The sequence below is a fragment of the Oncorhynchus clarkii genome, chromosome 1 (genome assembly GCF_045791955.1).
Source record: "Oncorhynchus clarkii lewisi isolate Uvic-CL-2024 chromosome 1, UVic_Ocla_1.0, whole genome shotgun sequence".
NCBI classification, from domain to species: Eukaryota; Metazoa; Chordata; class Actinopteri; order Salmoniformes; family Salmonidae; genus Oncorhynchus; species Oncorhynchus clarkii.
The window spans coordinates 24832034-24848782 of NC_092147.1; the positions used below are offsets into that span (position 1 = coordinate 24832034).

General features: G+C 43.1%; 1 protein-coding gene across 1 annotated transcript in view; it reads right to left on the reverse strand.

Moving 5' to 3' along the window:
- LOC139415873 (cadherin-13-like) overlaps positions 1-16749 on the reverse strand; it is a 345399-nt gene that overhangs the window by 103814 nt on the left and 224836 nt on the right. The window contains exons 5-6 of the mRNA XM_071164006.1: positions 2759-2941; positions 1463-1716 (exon numbers count right to left, since the gene is read on the reverse strand). Of these exons, the coding sequence (XP_071020107.1) occupies positions 1463-1716; positions 2759-2941 (437 nt within the window). The remainder of the gene's footprint in view (positions 1-1462; positions 1717-2758; positions 2942-16749) is intronic.

Below are 16749 nucleotides of genomic sequence, written 5' to 3' on the forward strand. Positions count from 1 at the left end.
CGTCATTGAATTCTTTTTTTTTTAGATATACTATTGGCCTACCATAGGCGAAATGAGTATTGGTTACACTACAATTAGGGTGTGGAAATGTTATGCCCCTTAGATATTCATTTAGAATTGTCCAAACCTCTTATGCTGTAGCCTACTCCCGACCGTCACATTGTACAGTGCAATATTTTCCATTCCATCCTAACGGAAACCGTGAGGGTTTCATATTTCTCGGAATAGAAACACCATAATATGAATTAAATTAATTAAGCCAAATTTCTTTCATTCCCATGTACTATGTTATTACCAAAAAGGTTTTAAATTCTCTAGTAATGCCAATATGGGAGAATATCAAATGTTTCTCAAAGATGCCCTCCGGTGGTCAAACTAGCACTAACTTGCATTAATGTAATAAATGGCTGACAATTAAATAACGTGCCATAGAATGCTGAATCAGCCCCCAAGGTGTGCTGCAGTATGGTGCAACTTTTAAAGGAGGAACCACTGTAGAACCTAAAAGGGTTATTTGGCTGTCCTCGTAGGAGAACCATTTGAAGAACCCTTTTGGATTCCATGTAAAACCCTTTCCACAGAGGGCCTGATATCTATGAACTGATATATTTACATTAAAATCTTAAAAATGTGATGTAACACCAACAATTCACGAGCTGTAGCATCACACATTTAGCATAAATCTCTCCTTAAAGCCAATAAAGCAATCACAACTTTCCCCTTTTGTAATGCAAGAGAAGTTCACCTACATGTAATGGCTCCCCAAGGCTGCCAGGGAACAATTTGACTGTTACACACAGCAAAAAGTAATAGACCTCCTAGACACAGAGAATAGAGTTGACCTGAACACGCCTCTCTAGTAATAGGCCACCCTGGTGACAGAGGAATAATTGGACTGTTTACAGAAAGTTGACAGTCAGACAGGCAGTTTTATAAGAGGCTGACATGCATAAGATGATAAATAGGGTGTCTGGTGATAGACAGGGCGGGACAGTTGAGGGATGGAGGGATGGAGAGAGAGGTGAGAGCTGAAACAGATGGAGAGATGTCTGGAAACCATGAGGTGTGCTGTCATGCCAGGCTACACTTCTGATAGGTCGTCTTTGTTAAATCACCTTGTCACACTTACATGGAGAAGCTCACTGAGAAGAATCTCTCTCTTTCAATACCATAGACAAACTCTGAAGTTGAGAGATGGTAAAGAGGTGAAAAGAGAGAGAACAAACTTCCTTGTACATGATCGTTTTTGAACTGCCCGCCTTGACCAGTTTCAATCAATAACAAAGGGGAGTATCTGTGGAATCAACACCTGATGTGATTTACTGCACATTAATATACCTGCACACAGCTCATTGTTGTCAAGCTGGCAGTCAGTGTGGACCTAATGTCCACGCTGAATGTGTGGAACTCCGAATGCTGCAGAATGTTCTACCTGGTGCAGCTTGATGACCTCATCACTCACCTGATGCTCTGTGATTGGAGGACGTCTGGGTCGGTGGCGTTGAGTAAGGCCACAAAGCTTCCCAGGGGTACGTTCTCCATCTTGGTGACCTGAAGGGGGTCGGGGAAGAAGACTGGTCCTTCGTTGACGTCCAGGATGGTGATGTGTACGGTGGCTGTAGAACTGGAGCCGTAGCCCACATCTGGCACCAGGGGGTCCTCGTTCTCCACCTTGATCAGCAGCGTGTGGAACACTAAGCTCTCGTAGTCTAGAGGCTGGAGGAGGATGAGGAGTGGAGAGGGGAGGAAACAGGAGGGGAGGAGATGAGAGTGTTAATCATGTAGTTAACATGTCACTTCCACACTGAGTGGACAGAACATTAGGAAAACCTTCCTAATATTGAGTTGCACCCCCTTTTGCCCTTCAAACAGCCTCATGGACTCTGCAAGGTGTCGAATTGTTCCACAGAGATGCTGGCCTATGTTGACGCCAATGCTTCCCACAGTTGTGTCAAGTTGCCTGGATGTCCTTGATACACATAGGAAACTGTTGTGCGTGAAAAACCCAGCAGCGTTGCAGTTCTTGCCCCACTCAAACTGGTGACCCTGTCACCTACTACCATACCCCGTTCAAATGCACTTACATATTTTATCTTGCCCATTCACCCTCTGAATGCACAATCCATGTTTCAATTCACCCTCTGAATGCACAATCCATGTCTCAATTGTCTCAAGTCTTAAAAATCCTAATTTAACCTGTTTCTTCACCACTGATTGAAGTGCATTTAACAAGTGACATCAGTAAGGGATCATAGCTGGTCAGTCTATGCTATGGAAAGAGCAAGTGTTCCTAACGTTTTGGACTCTCAGTGTGTAACAGGTTTCTCTTATAGTATGTCAATAGTGTAGGAGAAAATTACACATGAGAGTAAAGGGGCAAACTGCAGTGTACTAGAGTGAAACATACAACGTTACCAAGGTTACAAATATCCTGTATTTCTGTATCCTGTATTGCTATATTGCATGATAACATACATTTATTGGAATAATGAGAGCAATAAAAACTGTTGGTGCTACAGGTTCTTTACTGTGCAAGCTGTATGTTCATATCTCCAGTGAATTGGCCAAATCGTGCCGTATATAATATCACCATCCAACCTGTCTGTTACAGTGACACCAAAAACACACCTTTATTAGTTATTCCATGAACAAGAGAGATGAGAGATATTTGAGAAAGATAATTAAGAGAGACATTTGAGAGATAATTGAGAGAGATATTTGAGAGAGATAATTGAGAACTTTCGGGCCCTGTGGTTACCTTAATGAGGGAAAGCATGCCCTCATTGTTGTCAGGGTTGGTTTGGATCTCAAAGCTCTGGGTGGGGTCACCTTTGATGATGGAGTAGATGGCTCGCCACGCCCCCGTCGCAGGGTCATCTCTGTCGTCCACAGTCAGGTTGACCACCACCCCTGTGGAGCCCTCATCCACATTGGCCTGGAACTTGAGGAACAGAGAGAGACAGAGGGACAAGACTGGTCAACTGACATATAGACAGCTGGTTTCTATTCAGTGGTCTGGAACTGGAGGGACAGAGGTACACTATTAGTCAGCACATACAAGGGCATCTGGAAATGTGTCAGTTAGGTTTAAAATAAGGTTTTTGTATTCTTCATCACGTCAGTGGACTTGGCGCTGACAAGTGAGGGATAGTGTATGTTGTTTTGTTCAAGGTAGGTTACCCAGTGTGAATCACGCTCCACTTGAAGTGACTTACATTTAGAGGCTATTAAACACACCATGTTCTCTCCCTCGCATTATTCACATTTCTCGAAAGCTATTCAGTTGAACATGAATCCAGTGTCAAACTCGTCTCTCTGTCCTTCATTCCCAACACTTCCATCCCATCCCTTCACACACACATGTACACACACACACACACACACACACACACACACACACACACACACACACACACACACACACACACACACACACACACACACACACACACACACACACACAAGCCCAAACACATGCACGCAAGTACGCGCACGGCGGCTGCAAGATAATGTCTGTTTTGACAGTATTACTCAATAATTGTGCTTCTCATGTGGGTTGTCCAGGATTAAAAAGAAAGGGGAGAGAAGATCCCTTTTTTGGCTTAATCTACACCATCCTCAAATTAAAGAATGCTGGAACAATTTAACTCAGGCTTTGACTAGAAGAGCAACCCAAACTGCTCTCTCTAACACCTCCCCCTCTTTACTTGAGAGATTGCTTCTCATACCCTCCCTGCTCTCTGTCTCATTCACTCACTCTTGACTTTCTCTCTCTCTCTCTCTCTCTCTCTCTCTCTCTCTCTCTCTCTCTTCAATTCAATTCAACAGGCTTTATTGGCATGGGAAACATATGTTAACATTGTCTAAGCAAGTGAAGTAGATACTATACAAAAGTGAATTAAACAATAAAAATTAACAGTAAACATTACACTCAGAGAAGACATTACAAATGTTGTATTATGTGTTGTAATGACTTGCAGATGGTTAAAGTACGAAAGGGAAAATAAATGAACATAAATATGGGCTGTATTTACATGTTGTTTGTTGGTTGTTTACTGGTTGCCCTTTTCTTGTGGCAACAGGTCACAAATCTTGCTGCTGTGATGGCACACTGTGGTATTTCACCCAGTAGATATGGGAGTTTATCAAAATCGGGTTTGTTTTCGAATTCTTTGTGGATCTGTGTAATCTGAGGGAAATATGTCTCTCTAATATGGTCATACATTTGGCAGGAGGTTAGGAAGTGCAGCTCAGTTTCCACCTCATTTTGTGGGCAGTGTGCACATAGCCTGTCTTCTCTTGAGAACCAGGTCTGCCTACGGCACCCTTGCTCAATAGCAAGGCTATGCTCACTGAGTCTGTACATAGTCAAAGCTTTCCTTAAGTTTTTGGTCAGTCACAGTGGTCAGGTATTCTGCCACTGCGTACTCGCTGTTTAGGGCCAAATAGCATTCTAGTATGCTCTGTTTTTTTGTTAATTCTTTCCAATGTGTCAAGTAATTATCTTTTTGTTTTCTCATGATTTGGTTGAGTCTGATTGTGTTGCTGTCCTTGGGCTCTGTGGGGTCTGTTTCTGTTTGTGAACAGAGCCCCCAGGACCAGCTTGCTTAGAGGACTCTTCTCCAGGTTAATAATCTCTCTGTAGGTGATGGCTTTGTAAAGGTTTAGGAATTACATCCTTTTAGGTGGTTGTAGAATTTAACGTCTCTTTTCTGGATTTTGATAATTAGCGGGTATCGGCCTAATTCTGCTCTGGATGCATTATTTGGTATTTTACGTTGTACACTGAGGATATTTTTCAGAATTCTGCATGCAGAGTCTCAATGTGGTGCTTGTCCCATTTTGTGAAATGTTGGTTGATGAGTGGACCACAGATCTCATAACCATAAATGGCAATGGGTTCTATAACTGATTCAAGTATTTTTAACCAGATCCTAATTGGTATGTCGAAATTTTATTTTCCTTTTGATTGCATAGAATGCCCTTGCCTTGTCTCTCAGATCGTTCACAGCTTTGTGGAAGTTACCTATGGCGCTGATGTTTAGGCCGAGGTATGTATAGTTTTTTGTGTGCTCTATGGCAACAGTGTCTAGATGGAATTTGTGTTTGTGGTCCTGACGACTGGACCTTTTTTGGAACTTGCTGTTCCTTGTTTTCTGGGTGTCTATGTTTATGGTTGGACAGGCTTCTCAATGTTATCAAACCATTTGTCATTGTTGTTAATTTTCTGCAGTTTTCTGCTTGAAATGTGTAGATTTGATAGGGAAGCTGAGAGGTCAAATATACTTCTAATATTTCTACTGCTAGGTTTACACCTTCACTATTACAGTGGAACGTTTTGTCCAGGAAGTTGTTTAAAAGGGATTGAATTTGTTGTTGCCTTATTGTTTTTTTGTGGTAGGTTTCCACACTACATTCTTTCCAGCTATAGCATTTCTTAATATTACTCAGTTCATTTGGCTTTGATGCCTCATGATTGACTATTGCTCTGTTCAAGTAGGCTGTGATTTTGCTGTGATCTGATAGAGGTGTCAGTGGGCTGACTGTGAACACTCTGAGAGACTCTGGGTTGAGGTCAGTGATAAAGTAGTCCAGAGTACTACTGCCAAGAGATGAGCTATAGGTGTACCTACCATAGGAGTCCCCTCAAAGCCTACCATTGACTATGTACAAACACCGCGGGCGACAGAGCTGCTGTAGTTGAGACCCATTTTTGTTGGTCATGTTGTCATAGTGGTGCCTAGGGGGGCATATGGGGGAGGGAATGCTGTCACCTCCAGGCAGGTGTTTGTCCCCCTTTGTGCTGAGGGTGTCAGGTTCTTGTCCGGTTCTGGAATTTAGGTCGCCACAGACTAGTACATGTCACTGGGCCTGGAAATGATTGATTTCCTCCTCCAGGATGGAAAAGCTGTCTTCATTAAAGTATGGGGATTCTTGTGGGGGGATATAGGTAGCACACAGGAGGACATTTTTCTCTGTTAAGATAATTTCCTTTTGAATTTCTAGCCAAATGTAAAATGTTCCTGTTTTGACTAATTTAATGGAGTGGGTTAGGTCTGCTCTATACCAAATTAGCATACCCCCTGAGTCCCTTCCCTGTTTCACACCTGGTAGTTTGGTGGATGGGACTATCAGCTCTCTGTAACCTAGAGGGCAACCAGTGGGTCCGTCTCCTCTATACCATGTTTCTTGTAGGATGACTATGTCTATATTTACGATTTTACGATCCCCGCAGGTCTGGGAGAGTGTCTCGCTGGTCTGGGCGGGGTGTCTATTGATCTATTCTTCTGTGTGAAGTGTTGGGGCTGCGTTAAAGAGCGATGTCCTTTAGGGTCCAGGCGAAGGTGGGCACTGCTGCCTTGTATAGGTGGACCTTGTCATAAAGGCTGTTCAAGTCCAGGGTGGAGTGGTGGGCCAGGTAAACACATTCACGGGAAATACTTGCGTTTACCCGCTGTTTACCCACTGTAGAAGAAGCTTTTTCTATCACTCCCTTGAATGCTGTGGCCACCCTTTCCTGCTGGGCTCTCAGGTCGTTTGTGCCTGTGTGTATTATTATGTGGCTAGGTGAACCTAGTTGGTCCTCAGACAAAAGTTCTAGGGCACGCTGGGTGTTTGGACCCCAGAGTTTAGACACATTGTGTTTGGGATTTCTTTAAAAATTGTATATATTTCCTGTTTGAGTCCATAAGGAGTACAATCTGTGTCATGTGTATGTCCTCAGTGGGTGTGTGTGTGTGTGGTGGGGGGGGGGGGGGGGGGGCTGACAGGGGGGGTGCTCAGAGGGGGTGAAATCCCCAGTGCTTGGGGTTCTTCATTTGTCTGTCCCGCTGTGATGTTGAGGCTATGGTCAGGCTCTAGGGTGGACTGTTCTGCTGTGGTGTCAAGACTATTGTTGGGAGCAGAGGTGAGCTCTTCTGTTGGCTTCTCTGCATGGGTGGCCACCTCTCTAGCAGGTTGTTCTCTGTCACACACATGCCATCCACACTGATCCTCTCCTCTAGTGCTCTGTTCTTCTCCAGCTCATGCTTTTTATCATGTTAAAGTTGTCTCACCACAGTCTAGAGTGCAGATATGTCTCTCTCCACCTCCAGCACTCCGGGTCTGGTTAAGGGGGTGTTGGGCTGGACTGTTGTCTGGGTCTGTGCTGACTGGAAAGTAATCACCTGCTGTTCCAGCTCCACCTGCCTTACCTCCAGCTGGGTAAATGTATCCTTCATTTCAATGAGGGAATAGAACTATGTGCTGAGAGTTTGACTTTTTGCTTGGGGTTGCTCGTCTGTGGGGTTATATAATGAATAGGTCTGGTCTGACCTGCTCGGGGTGGGGGTATCTTTCTCAAGGGAGAGCTTCTCATGCTGAGCTAATTCTTTGATTAGGTGGAAGTCCAGCTGAAACTGTTTGGGGTTGCCCTGTACCAATACTGTTGAAGACCTATAGAAATGTATATTAGCTGACTCCGAGTCCTCGTTGTCAAGTATCTTGAAATTCCACCCATCAGTAACACCCTCCCTCTTAACAGAGGGGTAGTGTGTTGACATAGCACTGTGCCATGCCAGGGGATGGTCTGTGTGGAAGATGAGGTTGCTGATGTTCCCATTTTTATAATAGTCAGCAAAAAGTGTCTCTTGATTTTTCATAAGAAGCTTCATTTTGTACTCATTTCTTGTCTTATTATTCTTTACATACACAGGGCACTGTATTTTAATGATCTATTACCAGCGGAAGGCAGCTTCTAAAGCCTCTCCATTAGGTTGGAGTAGACTGTGTGACTCTCCTGCCATTGTTGGGCTAAAGGGCTTTGACACCTCTCACTTGACACATCAGTGCTAATTGAAGTTGTATCAAGCGTGGCAGCCTTAATTTGGCATTCAGTCCTTATATAGTCATGTAATGTATTTTTCTTCTTGGCTTTTGGAAATAAAATATAACTTCAGACTAAACATTACTCACTCAGTTCCAGGTTGGATGGTGTTTTCAGGTTAATGTTGTTTACCAGAGCATTTGCTGTATAGCTTTGGAATAATAATCTTTGGTAGTTGTAAACCTTCCAGGTGATTCAGTAATCCCATCCAAAATCAGGTTGTAGGTTTGGAGTTTTGATTTTGAGTGAAGGTTATGTTGTAGAGTGTAGCATTCTGTATATGTCCCTGTCAAAAAAATCAAAGTTTATCTAACTCTAAATCTCTATATTTTTAAGAACATGCTGAAACATGCAGGAGCTCATCTGCTCATGACCTGTCTCTCGCTCTCTCTCTCTTTCTCTCTCTCTTTGACTTCTATCTCTCTTCCAAGCAATGAGAGGTTGGTTTCAATCAGCAGTCAGCAGTTCTCTGTCCCCTAGTTCCAGAGATTGTCTCCTTTCAAAGGCATCATCCAGGCCAATCTCACAGGCTAGTTGGTGTGGATGGAGTGTTTATTTTAGGCTTGACCAGGCCCATCTGACCAGACCCTGCTATCATCCCTCTTCAACACAGTATCAAGGCTGTCCTCTTTCAGCCCCAAAGGGATGGGGTGGGGCGTGGTGATGTTCACCTCTCTTGGGAATGATCTGACTCAGAGAGAACATGCGGCCAGGGGACACTAATACTGGTTGTGTCCCACATGGCACCATATTCCCTTTATAGTGCACTACTTTTGACAAGGGTCCATCGGCTGCATTTGAGACACAGACTCCCTATCTGTCTGTGAATGCCAGGTTAAGAAGTCTGAGGGCTGTACTGAGGCTTTCCATAGCTCACATCACCTGAATTTAAAGTTTGTGTGGAAAGAAAGAGATACAGACATATGCATGCAAGCACACACATACAAAGGACCCTGTTGTTGTAGCAGCCCTTAATTAGATTTATATCAGAAATGTATTCTGCTTGGCAGACACTGTTGCATGGTGCATTGTGAAGCGAAACACTCTAGAAGCATTACTGCATCCAGCCAACAACAATTCCCTCTCTCTCTGTTAGGACCATTACTGTATCACAGCTTACAGCCTAACATTTCAAACACAGAACACTCTGTTAAAGGAAAGTGTTGTATCCCAGATCACAGTGTATTCTGTCAGGATGGTATTGTGTCATAGATTACCACTCGATCTCCCAACACCGTGAGCAAAAACATAGATTTTTGTCAAGAACCATTTTCAAAAACACACTTTAAACAACGCAGTCATTTAGGCTAATGAGGAAGGTAACAAAATGTTCTTCTGAAGGAGAGAAAGAGAAAGAAAGAAAATAAACACAGAGTGAGAGACAAATACACAGAGAGAGAGAGAGGCAAATACTTAGAGAGAGAGATCTGAATCTAAAAATTTCAAATAGAAAACCGAAGAAAATTAACAATGACAAATGGTTTGATGAAGAATGCAAAAACCTAAGAAATAAATTGAAAAACCAGCAGCAAACCACCCTGCATCCCACTGCTGTCTTGCTTAAGAAGCTAAGCAGCGTTGGTCCTGGTCAGTCTCTGGATGGGAGACCAGATGCTGCTAGAAGTGGTGTTGGAGGGCCAGTAGGAGGCACCATTTTGTCTGGTATAAAAATATACATATATATCTCAAAAATAAAAAAAATCCATCCAAAAACATGAACCTTTGCCTTCACTATGGTGAATCACTAAAACAATACAGAAATACACTATGAAAATAGAAGGAACAGCATAACAGAAATCAGCTCAATGTAATTGAAGAATCGATAGAATCTAACCACTTCTGGGAAAACAGTAAACAAACAACCACACAAAGAGATATCTATCCAAAACGGAGATGTATGGGAAAACCACTTCTCCAATCTTTTTGGCCCTATAACAAAGAACAAACAGCAAAAACATGATCAAATACAAATCTTAGAATCAACTATTAAAGACTACCAGAACCCACTGGATTCTCCAATTACATTGAATGAATTACATGACAAATACAAACCGTTCAACACAAAAAAAGGCCTGTTGGATTGATGGTATCCTCAAAGAAATTATAAAATATACAGACCACAAATTAAAATTGGCTATACTTAAACTCTTTAACAAGATCCTTAGCTCCGAAAGTTTCCCCAATATTTGGAACCAAGGATTGATCACCCCAATTCACAAAATTGGAGACAAATTTGACCCCAATAACTACCGTGGGATATGCGTCAACAGCAACCTTGGGAAAATGCTCTACAATATCATTAACAGCAGACTTGTACATTTCCACCACAATGAAGACAATGTACTAAGCAAATGTCAAATTGGCTTTTTACCGTATGACAGACCATGTATTCACCCTGCACACCTTATTTGACAAACAAACAAAGCAAAACAAATGCAAAGTGTTCTCATGAACAGTGGTGTTGGGGTAAAAATAGCAACATTATAAAATCCATGTACACAAACAACAAGTGTGCGGTTAAAATTGGCAAAAAACACACACATTTCTTTCCACAAGGCCATGGGGTGAGACAGGGATGCAGCTTAAGCCCCACCCTCTTCAACATATATATCAACGAATTGGTGAGGGCACTAAAACAGTCTGCAGCCCCCGGCCTCACCCTAATAGAACCTGAAGTCAAATGTCTACTGTTTGCTGAGAATCTGGAGCTTCTGTCCCCAACCAAGGAGGGTTGGGCCTACAGCAGCACCTAGATCTGCTGCACAGATTCTGTCAGACCTGGGCCCGGACAGTAACCTCAGTAAAACCAAAATAATGGCTTTCCAAAAAAGGTCCTGTTGCCAGATCCACAAATACAAATTCCATCTAGACACCGTTGCCCTAGAACATACAAAAAACTATACATACCTCGGCCTAAACATCAGCGCCACAGGAAACTTCCACAAAGCTGTGAACGATCTGAGAGACAAGGTAAGAAGGACTTCTATGCCATCAAAAGGTACATACAATTTGACATACCAATTAGGATCTGGCTAAAAATACTTGAATCAGTCATGGAACCCATTTCCCTTTATGGTTGTGAGGTCTGGGGTCCGCTCAGCAACCAAGAATTCACAAAATGGAACAAGCACCAAATTGAGACTCTGCATGCAGAATTCTGTAAAAATATCCTCAACGTTCAACGTAAAACACCAAATAATGCATGCAGAGCAGAATGAGGCCGTTACCAGCTAATTATCAAAATCCAGAAAAGGGACGTTAAATTCTACAACCACCTAAAAATAAATGATTCCCAAATCCTCAATAGCAAAGCCATCACCTACAGAGAAATTAACATGGAGAAGATCCCCCTAAGCAGGCTGGTCCTGGAACTCCCTTCACAAACACAAACAGACCCACAGAGCTCCAGGACAGCAACACAATTAGACCCAACCAAATAATGAGAAAAATAAAAGATAATTACTTGAAACATAGGAAATAATTAACAAAGCTTTGACTATGTACAGACCCAGTGAGCATAGCCTTGCTATTGAGCAAGGCCGCCATAGGCATAGCTGGCTCTCAAGAAGACAGGCTATGTGCACACTGCCCACAAAATGAGGTGGAAACCGAGCTGCACTTCCTAACCTCCTGCCAAATGTATGATCATATTAGAGAGACATATTTCCCTCAGATTACACAGATCCACAAAGAATTCGAAAACAAACCCAATTTTGATAAACTCCCATATCTATTGGGCGAAATACTAGTGTGCCATCACAGCAGCAAGATTTGTGACCGGATGCCACTAGAATACAACCCATATTTATGTTATTTATTTTCCCTTTTGCGCTTTTACTATTTTCACATAATATGACATTTTAAGTGTTATTTTGGAACTTTTGTGAGTGTAATGTTTACTGTAAATTGTTATTGTTTATTTCACTTCTGTTTATTATCTACTTCACTTGCTTTGGCAATGTTAACGTATGTTTCCCATGCCAATAAAGCCCTTAAATTGAATTGAATTGAGAGATAGAGAGAGAGAGACAAATACACACACACACACAGAGAGAGAGAGAGAGAGAGACCCTGTCCTGATGTTAAACCTCAAACGGGATCCTCAATGGAAGAGAACATGATAGGTTGCTGAGCACCATGACATCCTGTTCTATGTCTGCTCTCTTACACCACACACTGATTAACAAGCTGCTATAGCGACAAACCAGACCTCAGTCTCCCATCTCAGCCATGCTGTCAGATGAATGTATTCAATCTCTGGGCTGTTGCCACTTAGCCCTGCCCTGCTACTGATAAGACCCCAATACCACTGAGTGTACAAAGCAACCAGCGGTGTGAGAGAATGGGGGAAATAACCACCAACTCAGGCTCTCCTGGGTATGTGTGCTTTTACAACGTGTGTGTGTGTGGTTATGTGTGTGTCTGAAAAAAAGGGCCATCGCAACAACACATACTGCTTGTTAACTGTAAAAATGTCCTGTCTTATCTCTCCGTGCACTCACCATTTGTTTCTGACAATGCATGCATATTGATCTAATCTGGCTGTATAATTGGAGCAGGGGGTAAATATCAAACCTCATTAACACCATTTTGGAAAAAACCCATTCCTCCCTTCATTCATCATGCAATGCCACCTGGCACTATGAGCCTGTTGGAAGGCAGCGACCCTGGCTTTATTTCAGTTGAGATGTCCTCTCTATGTGCTGTCAATGAGTGGTGTCTACACTGTCTGTCTGTCAGTCCCTGGCTTTCCTCTCAGCCTGCACTAATGTTAAGTGGAGTGAAGAGGAGAATGAACATCTCTCTATCTCCACCTCTCTCTCTTCTCACAGTGATATAAATTGTACCATCACACGTCCATCATACACATCTTTTTACACCTCAACCCATCCTTCTCGGCGGCAGCCCCCCCTTCCTCTGACAGACTGCAGAGAAGAGAGATAAAAGTGCAGAGATTCCCGACCGTCAGACATAATGGCTTATGAATATAAATGTGGTTTGATTTGGTTGGTCTGACAGAGATACAGCCATGCAGGGAGAGAACACAGAATACAGCAGAGCAACTGTTCATCTTAATGGAAAGTGCTTTGTGCCACGTTTCTGTGGCCCCGTAGATTGAGCTGACAACAAACACACAGTGGCATGTCACTTTAGTCCCTGGCGAGACAACACTATTCCCTTAAGGAGCCTTGCCATCACAGCCAAGATTCTAACGCTCAAAGGTACATGTCTTTCTACAGACAGTAGTGTTCTCTCTCCCATTCTGCCTGCTGGCATCATCTGACCTGACTTCACAAAATCAACTGAAAAGCCCCCAAAGAAAAATCCTATGCTGCAACTTTTCTCATAATTTTTCCACTTAGGTTTGATACTTTTGAAAGGTTAATTTATTTGAACTGTGCATGCTCTTATTCGTATGTGGGTAATTAGCATGCTAGCAGTATTTTGAGAAAATATCCTCACACACACACACACACACACACTCCTCCTACATCTTACATACATGGGCCAAGGAAGGTAATGAGCTTACCTGCATCATTATTAAATTTGAAGAGATCCAGCTCAAGCTGTTCCCATAGATACACTTCAGCTGAACATGTGGCACAGAAAACCAGCTCTGCTTTTATTAGTTGATATAACTATAACAGTAAAATGGACTCTAATCATTGCATTAACCTAGACAGTGAAATAACATCAATACTTTTCAACCAAACTTGAACATAACAACCTGGCTGACAGCTATAACAGACTTGTGTTGCTATGCAGGTTGCTTTGCACATATACAATGAAGGCAATGTAAATAACTTTGTTTGCACCTTGAACCCACAGAGAAAATGATGTACACACTACTGCCAACTCTTAACTTCACGGGAAAAGATGGTCACACAAAAAACAAGTTCCACAGTCAATTATAACCTTATACAACCAGTCCTCTAGTGACAACAGCTTGTCGCCAACTACAGTTTGCCACCATGTACAGTAAAAGTGCTCAGTGGGTGCTTCACTTCAGAGTGATGTCATTATTGAATGGACAACAACCCTTTTTTTTGTATACAGTTTCAGTTAAAGATTCAGCCTTAACACCTTCTAGGCACGCAGTATGTAAAGTAAGTATGAAAAAAGTTCCAATGTTTTTTTCTAGTACACTTTCAGAGAAACGGTTACATTTTGTATTTCAGATAGAAAGGATCAGCTAGGATTCAAAGGCATGCAATAACAACCACTACTACATTAACTAAACACGAAGCTAAATGAGCTAGCACCACCTGACCCAATGCTTGACATGACAAAAGGCTACAGTTGCGGTATGATATACACTGCTCAAAACTGCTCCTCAATAAAGGGACCACTTAAACAACACAATGTAACTCCAAGTCAATCACACTTCTGTGAAATCAAACTGTCCACTTAGGAAGCAGCACTGATTGACAATAAATGTCACATGCTGTTGTGCAAATGGAATAGATAACAGGTGGAAATTATAGGCAATTAGCAAGACACCCCCAATAAAGGAGAGGTTCTGCAGGTGGGGACCACAGACCACTTCTCAGTTCCTATGCTTCCTGGCTGATGTTTTGGTCACTTTTGAATGCTGGCAGTGTTTTCACTCTAGTTTTAGCATGAGACGGAGTCTACAACCCACACAAGTGGCTCAGGTAGAGCAGATCAATGCGAGCTGTGGCAAGAAGGTTTGCTGTGTCTGTCAGCGTAGTGTCCAGAGCATGGAGGCGCTACCAGGAGACAGGCCAGTACACGAGACGTGGAGGAGACGTGGAGGAGGCCGTAGGAGGGCAACAACCCAGCAGCAGGACCGCTACCTCCGTCTTTGTGCAAGGAAGAGCAGGAGGGGCACTGCCAGAATCCTGCAAAATGAACTCCAGCAGGCCACAAATGTGTATGTGTCTGCTCAAACGGTCAGAAACAGACTCCATGAGGGTGGTATGAGGGCCCGACGTCCACAGCTGGGGGTTGTGCTTACAGCCCAACACCGTGCAGGACGTTTGGCATTTGCTAGAGAACACCAAGATTGGCAAATTCGCCACTGGCGCCCTGTGCTCTTCACAGATGAAAGCAGGTTCACACTGAGCACGTGACAGACGTGACAGAGTCTGGAGACGCCGTGGAGAACATTCTGCTGCCTGCAACATCCTCCAGCATGACCGGTTTGGCGGTGGGTCAGTCATGGTGTGGGGTGGCATTTCTTTGGGGCGCCGCACAGCCCTCCATGTGCTCGCCAGAGGTAGCCTGACTGCCATTAGGTACCGAGATGAGATCCTCAGACCCCTTGTGAGACCATATGCTGGTGCGGTTGGCCCTGGGTTCTTCCTAATGCAAGACAAATGTGGCTGGAGTGTGTCAGCAGTTCCTGCAAGAGGAAAGCATTGATGCTATGGACTGGCCCGCCCGTTCCCCAGACCTGAATCCAATTGAGCACATCTGGGACATCATGTCTCGCTCCATCCACCAACGCCACATTGCACCACAGACTGTCCAGGAGTTGGCGGATGCTTTAGTCCAGGTCTGGGAGGAGATCCCTCAGGAGACCATCCGCCACCTCATCAGGAGCATGCCCAGGCGTTGTAGGGAGGTCATACAGGCACGCGGAGGCCACACACACTACTGAGCCTCATTTTGACTTGTTTTAAGGACTTTACATCAAAGTTGGATGAGCCTGTAGTGTGGTTTTCCACTTTAATTTTGACTCCAAATCCAGACCTCCATGGGTTGATAAATTTGATTTCCATTGATAATTTTTGTGATTTTGTTGTCAGCACATTCAACTATGTAAAGAAAAAAGTATTTAATAAGAATATTTCATTCATTCAGATCTAGGATGTGTTATTTTAGTGTTCCCTTTATTTTTTTGAGCAGTGTATTTAAAACTGTTTAAATGACTATTTTTACCCAGTAAGCACCTGCAACTTACCACAGGTCAGGTGAGATAAATTACACTTAAATGAGAATCACTTGCCTTCAACCAAATTATTTGGAATTTTGAATAATTTCGTCCCAGCCATTTCTTTTAATTTCTAAGGGAAAATCTACATTTCAGTTTAGATATTTTTTTCCCCTTAGTCTGAACAACAAAAGGTTTTTAAATTTCAACTTATTTTTCAAGAAAAAGTGAATCGTGCTAGGGTGCCGCAACTGTGCAACATACAGAAAGGGCCCTCAATGTTGCATGCTTTGTGACAAAGTGAAAAGGCCTAGGCTGACAGTATACAGTGGGGGAAAAAAATATTTAGTCAGCCACCAATTGTGCAAGTTCTCCCACTTAAAAAGATGAAAGTCACATTGTGGGATTTTTAATGAATTTATTTGCAAATTATGGTGGAAAATAAGTATTTGGTCACCTACAAACAAGCAAGATTTCTGGCTCTCACAGACCTGTAACTTCTTCTTTAAGAGGCTCCTCTGTCCTCCACTCGTTACCTGTATTAATGGCACCTGTTTGAACTTGTTATCAGTATAAAAGACACCTGTCCACAACCTCAAACAGTCACACTCCAAACTCCACTATGGCCAAGACCAAAGAGCTGTCAAAGGACACCAGAAACAAAATTGTAGACCTGCACCAGGCTGGCAAGACTGAATCTGCAATAGGTAAGCAGCTTGGTTTGAAGAAATCAACTGTGGGAGCAATTATTAGGAAATGGAAGACATACAAGACCACTGATAATCTCCCTCGATCTGGGGCTCCACGCAAGATCTCACCCCGTGGGGTCAAAATGATCACAGGAACGGTGAGCAAAAATCCCAGAACCACAGGGGGGCCTAGTGAATGACTTGCAGAGAGCTGGGACCAAAGTCACAAAGCCTACTATCAGTAACACACTACGCCGCCAAGGACTCAAATCCTGCAGTGCCAGACGTGTCCCCCTGCT